The following is a 12,336-nucleotide window of genomic DNA, read 5'->3' as shown; positions in this document are numbered from 1 at the left end:
ATTTTTTCTGTTCTTCGAACGTTAAATCTACCATGGGGACATTTGTTTTTAAAATATTTTTTACGCGTAATGCCAAATTTTTAAGATCTTTAACGAACCATGCTATACAATCGGCGCTACGATACGAATGATACGCCGATAAAGATTTGTCGAACGAGCAATGTACATAGTAAGCTATGCTAAATACTTGATGATGATGTTGATATAATTTCTCTTCTTCCTTCTTGGCCAGGACGCATTCCAAGTCAGCGTACACAATGAATGGAAGCCGCTCCTTCCGATTAGGGTTGCTGAACTCGAGCCACTTGTCCTTGTCGCTCGGCAATCGGACAGCGCAGTCGTTCATCTCCCCGCAGTCGACCGTATGCAACTGCAACTTGTCGTCCGAACCAAAATAATGCAAGCATCTGTAAAAGAAAGAAAAATTTTAATTAAGATTTTAACAATCCATATTATAATTATACAAATTATAATTATTCAAATAATATAAAATAAACTTACCGATCGCAGATATATTTCTTGTGATCTTTTTTGCTGAGTTGCGAGCTCACTAGTCGGGGTAGATTCTTGATCCACGCGAAATGTCCCACGCTGTTGTTACCATCTTCCACGTATAGCAGATTCACATGCTTGTCCCGTTTCTGCTGTGAAAGATGTATCGGGGCAATGTTGTTCTCTTTCTCGATGCTGTACACGTTGATTGAAATGTTATTTGCATGTTCAAATTTCTTAATCTGATTCACAGTCGCTGGAAACTCAATGTCCCGGAGATTCAGCACTGTCGCGTAATGCGGGTACGATGATTCCCGTTCCGCGTGACTTTCGGCGGGATACAGAGCGGCGACCACTGCCCACGCGAAACATTGTCCTTTGATTGCACGATAATCACCGCTCTCTTCATCATAATATCCCGCGGTAACTTGATGTGACATCCCGCGTGCATGGGATTGAACTTGTTAATATTTACAGTCAAGTTCAGTATTCGCGACAAAGCCCACCCGCTATCGCGTTCCTGAAATTCTTCCAGAGACGCTAGGGTGGACTCGATAACGCGCTGTTCGTACCACTCGCGTAAATTGGACGTGCGAAAGAGTTCATAGTTTCTTGTATTCACACTTTTATTCGCATGTTTATCTCCGGCCACAAATTCATCATTGAATATTGTGTTCACTTTTATACTACTGTGTTTTTCTAGAACGTCCTGCACATGTTCTATCACAATGTCTTCGGCATCCTCGAGAAATTGGCGCGGTTCGATGTGATTATAATTTATCACCGCACCAGTCGATACGCGACTCTCGAACGCGGTATCGATCTCTCGCCAAACGAGTCTCTCCGCGTTATTGTCATCGCTGTATTCACCACCACTGGGAATAAATCTTCTCTGCAATCGAGTTTTTGCACCTTCGAGCTGCGCGATTTTGGCTGCCAGAGATTGCCTCTTTCCGATCGAGAGTCGCGGACGCTTAACACGACTGCGTTCTTCGATCTCTTTGATCAATTCTTCGCAACGCTGCAGCCATGCAAAATACTCGCCCAAGGTGGTAATTTGGCGAGATCGCTCTATCAGATCGCCTTCAGTCTGCTCGATGTTTTCCATTTGATGTATTATCACACAATATATATATCACAGAAGACTAACAGAACACTATCTTTTTTCTGACAAAACACTTTCCGAGAGAACACTATTTTTTGCTACCGACGTGTCGATGCGTTTTCAAATGATGTACTATGATCTGCTGCGCTTCGATCCTTCTTATATTCGACCAACAAGCTTTCAGAGACTGTTGGGGGTTGACACGAAAGAAAATTTTCTTGCAAATGTACCTAGGATCGTAGAAAAAATGCGCTATTGTATTACACAGATTGCTTGAAAAGGTTGGACTGAAATATCTCAAAAATGTAAGTTTATGAAATAAAGTCATAAAAATATGTATAAGAGTATAAAAGGTTTTAGAATATACCATTTGTATAAAAGAATTATACAAGGTTTTCTATAGTATCCCATTTGCAAAAAAAAATTTCTTTGTGTCCCCGATAATCTCTGAAAGCTTGTCCGCTTAATTTCTATTGTTTATACGTCGAACGGGAAAAAAAACCTGGAATTATCTATTACGGGTGTACTTCGAGAGTACAAAGCAGCCGAACATCGGCGCTGATATGTAAACGAGGGAGACACCTCCGATTAGTCAATCAAAGCCAATTGTGTCCAATTGTATTGTGTCTAATCGAGTAATCCCCAGACAAAGCAGCCGATCATTAGCGCTATTAAAATTTTTCCTTAAAAAATAAAATTTTTCCTTAAAAAATAAAATAAAATACAACAAAATAAAAGAACAATAAAAAAGATTAGGTCCCCAAAATCTTTTTCAAAATATAATAAAATACAATAAAATAAAATAAAAGAACAATAAAAAGGATTAGGCCCCCAAAATCTTTTTCAAAATATAATAAAATACAATAAAATAAAATAAAAGAACAATAAAAAGGATTAGGTCCTCAAAATCTTTTTCAAAATACAATAAAATACAATAAAATAAAATAAAAGAACAAAAAAGGATTAGACCCAAAAAAGGATTAGGTCCAAAATCCTTTTCAAAAGAATACCGCTCTTTTGTTTATGCTTGTCATTAACGTGAGCCCCCCCCCCAACCCCCGTGTGACGTCATACCCCCGCTCCGCTGAGATCCCCTCGCACTTCACCTCCCTGAGAGGACCTGGGTTAGAATCGGCCTACTACATCTACTCGCTCGCATCAATTACTGTCTCGCTCTTGATTCTTGGGTCCGCTTATCTTTTCAAGCTGTCTATCATGATTGTCAAGTGTGACGGAAAAAGCAAGACGATGAGTAGAGAGCGAGCGAGATGATCTATCATCAAAGAGTTCCGAAGGCTCTTATAATCGGTTTCTTCGCTTCCTCTATCCATTTGCAATTCACGAAGATGTAAACATCTTATAAAATAAAAATTAAAACTTTTATTTTTAATTTCATCAGTTTGAAAATAATTTCAATGAATTAATGAGATTTTTGCGATTAAAACCCAGATAGCACAGGTAGGATAAACTAACTTAGTAGTTAACAATATCGAGATAATATATATTTAATTGCAAGCTTTATATAGATTTACTATTATAAGAAACAACATGTTTCATATTTTCCACCTATTTAATAGACTTAGCAATAAGCTACTATTAGTTATTTCGTAGTATTCTATCTTTAACGATAGATAGAAAAAATTATAAGTATATTATTCTTTACTGATATCTTAGATATTCTTACGTGAAATGATAGACATTAAATAATTAAAGAATATAATACATTACAATAGAAGAAAACTTACATTACATTGATAGCTATATAAGTAGTAACTACCATAAACATGCTTAAAACATGCTAATATAGCTGATATGTAAGATATATTAGAAGAATCTAGCATAATATCACAATCAATCAAATACTTTCGGGAAAATGTATAGGTAATGAAATTAAACTTCTCTAGAATGATATTTTCGGAAATTGTTAGCAATTATCAATGTTATTGGTAAATGGGCAATTGTTTCAGTCTAGTTTGCGCGAAGCTAAGACTAGGAGGCGTCTCTTGCGTCTTTGTAAGTAAAAAGGTTATTGGTGAAATAGTAAGTAAATAATGAATAAGAAAGTGTTAGTCTACAAAAGAAAAAAGGCAGATGATTTGTCTGAGCGACAAAAACGTCGACGTCGTCAAATGCAAATCAAGACTGTTAAAACGAATATTATTACTAACAATAATTTTAATAATGATCATTCATCGGAAGATCGCATGAATCACGAACACGCAATTGCGATTTCTAAAAACAATAAAAGCGAACCAACAACCGATATCGCCGTAGATGAATACTTATTTGAAACTAATGAATCAATGAATACAGTTGACGATAATAATGAACAGTCTTACAATAATTATTATACTTCATCTTCTGATTCAAATATGATTGATAACGATAATTTCAGTGACAATAACAGCGGCAGGAATGATTTTTTCATTGAGGAGGAAAATATTATTGCTAAGCCTGAAAAAGAAATGACTTTTGCTGAAAAATTAGCAGATTCATGTTCTCGTACCAACATGAATCATGTGCAAATTAATGCAATTCTATATGTTTTGCGACAACATAAATGTCTTGTCAAATTGCCTAAGGATGCCAGAAGTTTATTGAAAACTCCACGACATCGTATATTACCTCGAATCGTTAATCCCGGGGAATATATTCATATTGGAATAAAGCCTAATATTTTGAATATGCTTTCGAAAACTGCAGATACAGATATACCATCAACAATCTTATTTGACTTCAGTACTGATGGAGCCAATATATACAAAAATGTTCAATACGATATTTATCCTATACAATTTAGAATTTTTAATATTCCTGATAGAAGTCCTATGATTGCGGGATTATACGCAGGAAAAAAGAAACCTGCTAATTTTGCAGACTTTTTAGAAGATTTCAATGAAGAATTATTAGATCTTATTAGAGAAGGAATATGTTATAAAAACAGAATAATCAAGCTAAAAGTAAGATGTTTTATAGCTGACACACCCGCAAGGGCTGATTGCTTAAATATTGTTGGACATACGGGCTTCAACAGTTGTCATAAATGTAAAATACCTTGCGAAAGACGCAAAACTGATTCATCAGTCATTTTCAAAGGAGAAAATTATCCAGCAAGAAATGACAACGATTTTCGACAACTTAAAAATCCCGAGCATCATCGCGGTAAATCTGCATTAGATAGTTTACCTTTAGGACCAGTAAGTCAAACACCTCACGATTACATGCACTTGGTGTGTTTGGGACTTATGAAGAAGATATTTGAAGCATTAATAGAAGGAAAATTTCAATCTAAAAAATTATCGCCAGATGTGATATTACGAATTTCAGATCGCCTGATCACTCTTGCTGAGTATTGTCCAAAAGAGTTTTCTCGCAAACCAAGAAGTTTAAATTATTTACATCGTTTTAAGGCAACAGAATATCGACAATTTTTGCTCTATACAGGACCAACTATTATGCTTGATTTATTTGGAGAGGATAAGCGAATTAAGCATTTTTTGAAATTACACTACGCTATACGAATTTTGATTAGTTTCAATGAGAGATCGATGAGTGAAATTGGTATGGCCGAAGATATATTACGAAAGTTTGTATCCGAAAGCGCTGATATATATGGCAGAAGATTTTTATCGTATAATACGCATGGTCTTTTGCATCTGACAAACGATGCTCGTAATTTTGGACCTTTAGATCATTTTTCATGTTTTCCATTTGAAAATAATATGACTTTTTTCCGGAAAATGGTACGAAAACCTTCTCAAGAATTGCAACAAATATATAAAAGATTTGAAGAAAAGAAATGTAGACAACCATCATTACAAATTTCTTCTACAAAAGTCGCACACGCATTTAATGCAAAAAGGAATGGCCCTCTTGTACAGTCATCCGATCATAGAATTACCAAACAATTTTCGAGTATAAAATTTCGAGGATTTACGTATGATTTAAATAAACGTAACAATTGTTGCATTTCATTTGATAGTAATGTGTACATATTGAAAAATATATTGTATGTAAACGATACAAATAATTACCATTTGGAAGTACAGAAATTTCAGGAAGTGGATTCTTTATATAACGTTGATGATTTAGATTCTCGAAAAATTGGAATTTTTAAGTGTTCAAAATTATCCGAAGAATCCATAATAATTCCGCTTGAAGAAATAAAGTGTAAGGCTTTTAAAATGCCTTTTTGGCGTAACTGTGAGAGATTTTTTGAAAAAATGATTTATGTAATAGTACAATTATTCGAACAACAGTGATTATTAAATTAGCACGAGATAAATTTCATTACATTGAATTGTAATATTGTGTATTTAATTTATAAGATTTTGAGTCAATAAACAAAAAAATATTAACTATAATTTAATGTTTTTGAACATCGAATAATTAATTTAATAATTAATTTAATAATAATTAATTTAATCATTAATTTAATGTGATGTGTACTAAAAGTTAAGTTAATTGTAAAATTTTAGCACTTATACTTAAAATTCAAATTATGCATAACTTGGATCAATTTATTAGAGTAAATCAAACCGCCAATCGCAAACAAATGTGACGAGTTTTGTTCTGTTTTCGATTCTCGCCTCGCATGCATATATACATATATGTAACTATATATTCGCGTGGCGCGTGGCGCTTCGATAGCGAGCATCACATGTTAACTTCGCAGAAAGAGATTGAAGAAACCGCACGCACGTCGGCACGTCGAAACGAGTTTACAGTTCAGATTTTACTTCCTTGTTGAGAAATTCGTGTACGTGTAATCGGAATAATGAGTAATGGAAATAATAAAAACGCATGTGCCTCTCATCAAGTGGGCAACTTTTATCTAGAGAAAAATAATTATCCATTAGCAACATGTAGTAATACAGGTTATGATTATTTCAACGATACTCAAAAACAATGCAGCGCGGTATTAGTGAAGTCTACTGACGCCACTCATAAAGATACACAATTTTCTCTTGATGGCAGTGTTATAGAAGAAATAGGCATCATAAACAAGAAAAGAAATGCTACCATTGAATTATCGAATGAAAAACGACTGCGAAGAAACAGTAGTGACAATTCTTCAGTAGAACAAGGTACGTTGTAAATTTTGTAGTGTGGCCTTAAAGAAATGTTATACGTATATATTGAAACATCTATTATATAATATTATTTACAAAAAATAGTAGTTTTTTAATAAACATTGTATAAATAACATATTGGATAAATTTTCGTATAACGAGAAGCTATTATGATATATTTCATTCAGTAATTTGGTATTTTATAGTATTTTATAGTAATATTTCAATTCCTCGGCCTGTTAATATAATTAATTATATTTGTACGTAGATGAATCTGACGAAAATTGTAACGTTATGGATAACGCAAATAGAATATGTACATCATCTGATGATATGAAGACAATAAGAAAATCTTTACAGTATGTATTAAACAAATACACCATTATATTATCCTTACATAGAAATATAACTATTATATATAAATATAAACATGTAAATACATATAAATATCATTACAGTGATGAAATAATTTGTTTAATATCTTTATTATAAATGTAAATAAAAATGCCATATATTAATATTAATTATTTGCAGAACGTTACAGGAAAATGTTTGTTATATAAAAGCAAGTGTCGACAGACTTGAAAGAAAATTTAACTTACAAACTGATTTCCGAACAGCTATAAATGAAATAGGGTTACCGATATCGAACAGGCAGGCTTACATGGCGATAGATGCAGACAAAGAAAAAATAGCTGCAATAGTAAGTGCATAAAGTATACTTTCATAGAATTTTTTCAACGGGATTTTGAAATAAAAAAGTATTATGCAGTATTTTATAATAATTTATACATTTTAATAATAATAGCAGTCAGTAGTAATACTATGAGAGTTCTAACTCAGGTCCTCTCAGGGGGGGTGAGGCGCGAGGGGAACCGTGGTGCGGGGGGGAGTGACGTCACGCGCGGGGAAGGAGGAACCGTGGCGCGCGTTGGGTGACGTCACCCGCGGGGAAGGGGGACCCGCGGCGCGACCGATGGACGAGGGGGTCCGCGAGGTGAAGGGGAACCGCGGCGCGACCGATGGACGAGGGGGTCCGCGAGGTGAAGGGGGATCCGCGGCGCGAGCGATGGGCGAGGGGGTCCGCGCAGTGAAGGGGGATCCACGGCGCGAGCGATGGACGAGGGGGTCCGCGAGGTGAAGGGGGATCCGCGGCGCGAGAGATGGACGAGGGGGTCCGCGCAGTGAAGCGGCGCGAGTGATGGACGAGAGGGTCCGCGCGGTGAAGGGGGAACCGCGGCGCGACCGATGGACGAGGGGGTCCGCGCAGTGAAGGGGAATCAGCGGTGTGAGAGATGGACGGTGGTGTGAGAAGGACAGCGCTACGTGTGGGAAAAGGACAGTGCAAAGTGTGAAGAGGACAGTGCGACAAGGATGGCGTTAACGTGGGACAAGGACGACGTATAGGTGGGAGAAGGACGACGCAAAGGTAAGTGAACAACGAATATATGAAAGAGAGAGAACGATAGCGCCAAGATGACATGTACAAGAGAGAGAACGATAATATCGCGAGACTTGAAATTAGCGCGTGCGAGAGAGAACGATAGCGCGAAGATGACGCGTGCGAGAAAGAGATATCGCGAGACTTACAACTAGTGCGCGAGAGAGAACGATAGCGCGAAGATGACGCGTGCAAGAGAGAACGATATCGCGATGCTTATAACTAACGCAAGGATGGGGACGCGAGGAGAGGCACGTAAATAATTAGATTTTTTTTTTCTCAATTAAAATATATAAAATTTATTAAAATGTGTGTGTTAATACAATTTTGTGTGTGTGTGTGTGTGTGTGTGTGTGTGTGTGTATGTACTTAAAATTATGATTAATATAAAATATAATATAATAATAATAATATAATAAAATAATGATATAATTATAATAATAATAACTTGGGGGTGCGGGGGGGGGGCAGAGGAGCCAGGTGAGGGGGCCGCTCCAGGAAGTTTAAGGGGTGATGCGCCAGGCTGAGGAGGCGTTGCGCCAAGCTAAGGGGAGACCGCTTCTGTAACAGAAAAGATACATATTTTATTAGATTTTAATAATTTATTTTAGGATACTTTATTTAATATAAAAATAATACTTACAATGTTATCCATTTATTTAATTTGTGCAAATGGGGCACATATTGCATGGTAATATTTGATGTAAATTTTTCTTGCACTCTTTGCAATAAGTGCCCATTAATAGAGCACAATAATCCGTTTTATGTTTTCGAACGGAGTATACGTTGTGAAATGATGATGCTAATCTTAAAAAACAATCGGAACAATACTTAGTTCCGTCTTCCATATCGTAATAATAATATTTAATGCGACACATTTTTATAGTAACATCCAGGTTATTTATTTCCATCACGTTTAAATGTTTAAATTTTTTCAGTCTTAATTCTTCATCATTATCACTGGCATAATCTGAATCCACTAAGGATGGTATTTCCTCCTCTTCGGATTCTTCCTCAGAGCCATCGACATCCATTTGATTTCCATCTTCGACTATAACAGCCTCTTCAATGTCCTCATCAACGATAATAACATCTTCGTCTTCAATGTTGATGATGATTACATCTTCGTCTTCATCATCAATGAAAATTACGTCTTCTTCGGCCATTGCACTAACGTAACACACAAGACTAACGAAACGCAAAGAACAACGAAATAATATTCTAATGTCGCAGACTCCTCTTCATTATATATCTTTTTAATATCTCGCGTCTCATTCCAATTAGAGCATCGCGTCTCATCTACCTCAGCATTTCTCTACATCTTGAGAAAAATTGTCGACTATTCTTATTCGTATGGAAGGAAAGAAATAAAATCATAGATTGAATAAAAATAATTATTTATTGCACGCATCGTAAAGAATATCATTTACAGCACATGTTAATAATTCGCAATCGATCAATGATTCGCTGTCAAAGACATCACTCTCACGTATCGTTTTTACAGCATCGCATACAGTAGTAATATTATTACGTTGTAATACAGTTTCAAATTGTTTAAATTTTTCATTTACGAGATACGTATTCTCGCATAACCAATTATGCATAAGATCGATACAATTTTCAAAAATAAATAAATGTAATAATGTTTCTGGTTTCATGTACAACGAATTTTCGCATAATGCAAGTTTTACAATTTTCGATTGATACATTTCAATCGTTAAATCTCCAATTCTTAATGGGGGAGCAGTCGATTGTAGAAATTGTTCAACGTCTGCTTGCTTCCGCATCAACAAATTCCACGTTGAAAAGGACAACACTATTTGATTGCCTCGATTATCGCCGAGAATCAGTTCCACGTACGATACAGCTCCAACGCTTATTCCAACGTCCAAATACTTGTACGACGTCGGGGTTAGAGCGTACCTTCTTCCAAGTATGCGAGCCGCACGACGAGGCTGAATACTATAAAAATATAAATAATTATACAACAATATTAAAAATCAATAAGTAGCAAATTTTTTAAACGATTTAAACTTACGTGTCGCATTTTTGCTTCTTACACGGTGGAGTTTCACCGTTTCGAATCGGAACGTAGAAATTCATATTTCTTCAGCGGTGAACCTTTCACACGCGCGATTGATGCAATACTGCAATCGTGTTAGAATCAATATCAATTCAAATAGTATCCCAAATTGTGATGTAGAGGGGATTATTGCTGACGCAACATTTTAATTTCCTCCAAAATTTTGTCGCGCCGATGTATGGCTGCGATGACATCATCATCTTCGGAACAAAGATTTAGCTGAAATTGCTAAAATCGAGCGCCGATGTACGGCTGCTCCTGATACAATCACGTCAAAATTATTCAAATGTACGTGACAAAACGGGAAATTTTCAAGGTTAAGATCTGCATCGAAACTAAGATTTAGCTGAATTTGCAAAAATCGAGCGCCGATGTACGGCTGCGCCTGATGCAATCACATTAAAATTTTCAAATGTACGTGACAAATAGTGAAAAAATAATTGCCAAGGTTAAAATGTGTATCATCCCTAGACAAAGATTTAGCTGAATTTACTAAAATCGAGCGCCGATGTACGGCTGCGCCTGATGCAATCACACCAAAATTATTCAAATGTACGTGACAAATAGTGAAAAAATAATTGCCAAGGTTAAAACATGCATCATCCCTAGACAAAGATTTAGCTGAAAGCGCTAAAATCAAGGGCCGATGTACGGTTGCCCCTGATGCAATCATGTTAGATTTTTCAAATGTATTGTACGTGACAAAACGTGAAATTATCAAGGCCAAATTGCACACGGTACTACGGGGAATTTTTTGTAAGATGAAATCGTTCTAGAATGTTCGATGATAAAACAATGCATGAGACGGTATATAAATCATGATAGAGAGACGCACCCCACCAGTAGCTAAAGTGCATCAGACCTGTCATTAGAAACGCTAAATTTTGCAAGTGTACGTTAGCAATATGGAGGAGCAAATTTTGCGAGAACAATCCGCTTTGCTTGATTCATTGGAAAACTACATTGTGTGGGAGCAACGATGCGACGAGTACATCGAGTCGCTGGAAGAGCAAAGTCGAATCAAACGACCGCGATTATCGATCGGAAATCGACAATCACTGATTGCTCGAATCGCGCGCCTCGAAGGTTTGAAAAATTCGGTACGGAGACGTTTCGTACACGCGGGTGCCGGATGTAGTGCGCATCAAAATGCACTTGTGTGGCGTGAAATTGATACGGCGTTCGAGAGTCGCGTATCGACTGGTGCGGTGATAAACTATAATCACATTGAACCGCACCAATTTCTCGATGACGCTAAAGACATTGTGTTGGAACATGTGCAGGACGCTTTAAAAAAACACAACAGTGTAAAAGTGAACACTATATTCAACGGCGAATTTGTGTCGGGTGATAAACACGCGAATAAAAGTGTGAATACGAGAAACTATGAACTCTTTCGCACATCTGATTTACGCGAGTGGTACGAACGGCGCGTTATCGAGTCCACCCTAGCGTCTCTGGAAGAGTTTCAGGAACGCGATAGCGGGTGGGCATTGTCGCAAATACTGAACTTGACTGTAAATATAAACAAGTACAATCCCATGCGCGCGGGATGTCACATTAAATTGCCGCGGGAGATTATGATAAAGAGAGCGGTGGTTAACGTGCAATCAAAGGACAATGCGTGTTTCGCGTGGGCAGTGGTCGCCGCTCTGTATCCCGCTGAAAGGAACGCGGAACGGGAATCATCGTACCCGCATTACGCGACAGTGCTGAATCTCCGGGACATTGAGTTTCCAGTGACTGTGAATCAGATTAAAAAATTTGAACTTGCAAATGACATTTCAATCAATGTGTACTGCATCGAAGACAAAAACATTGTCCCGATACGTCTTTCGCAGCAGAAGCGGGACAAGCATGTGAATCTGCTGTACATTGAAGATGACAACAGCGTGGGACATTTCGCTTGGATCAAGAATTTATCACGGCTCGTGAGCTCGCAATTGAGCAAACACAATGGCCAAAGATATATCTGTGATCGGTAAGTTTATTTTATATTATTTGAAAATTATAATTTATATAAAAATCTTATGATAAAAAAAATTTTTTCTTTTACAGATGCCTTCATTATTTTTATTCGGACGACAAGTTGCAATCGCATACGGTCGACTGCGGAAAGCTAAACGATTGCGCTGTCCGATTG

At 36.8% G+C, this 12,336-nt stretch overlaps 1 protein-coding gene across 1 annotated transcript; it reads left to right on the top strand.

Annotated features, from left to right (window-relative positions):
• Positions 1-4,107: 4,107 nt before the first annotated feature.
• Positions 4,108-5,060, top strand: LOC112638678. The gene is made up of 3 exons (XM_025410791.1): positions 4,108-4,213; positions 4,301-4,946; positions 5,042-5,060. Exons 1-3 carry the CDS (start codon positions 4,108-4,110, stop codon positions 5,058-5,060), a joined length of 771 nt encoding a protein of 256 aa, XP_025266576.1.
• The last annotated feature ends 7,276 nt before the right edge of the window (positions 5,061-12,336 follow it).

Source organism: Camponotus floridanus, unplaced genomic scaffold (assembly GCF_003227725.1).
Source record: "Camponotus floridanus strain SB8 unplaced genomic scaffold, Cflo_v7.5 scaffold349, whole genome shotgun sequence".
NCBI classification, from domain to species: Eukaryota; Metazoa; Arthropoda; class Insecta; order Hymenoptera; family Formicidae; genus Camponotus; species Camponotus floridanus.
This window is presented reverse-complemented; position numbering and strand designations above follow the sequence as displayed.

Coding starts and splice junctions, on each gene's coding strand:
- LOC112638678 (XM_025410791.1), top strand. CDS start 4,108: ATGAATCATGTGCAAATTAATGCAATTCTATATGTTTTGCGACAACAT. Junction 4,214..4,300: donor ATTGAAAACTCCACGACATC/GTATATTACCTC, acceptor CGAAAACTGCAG/ATACAGATATACCATCAACA.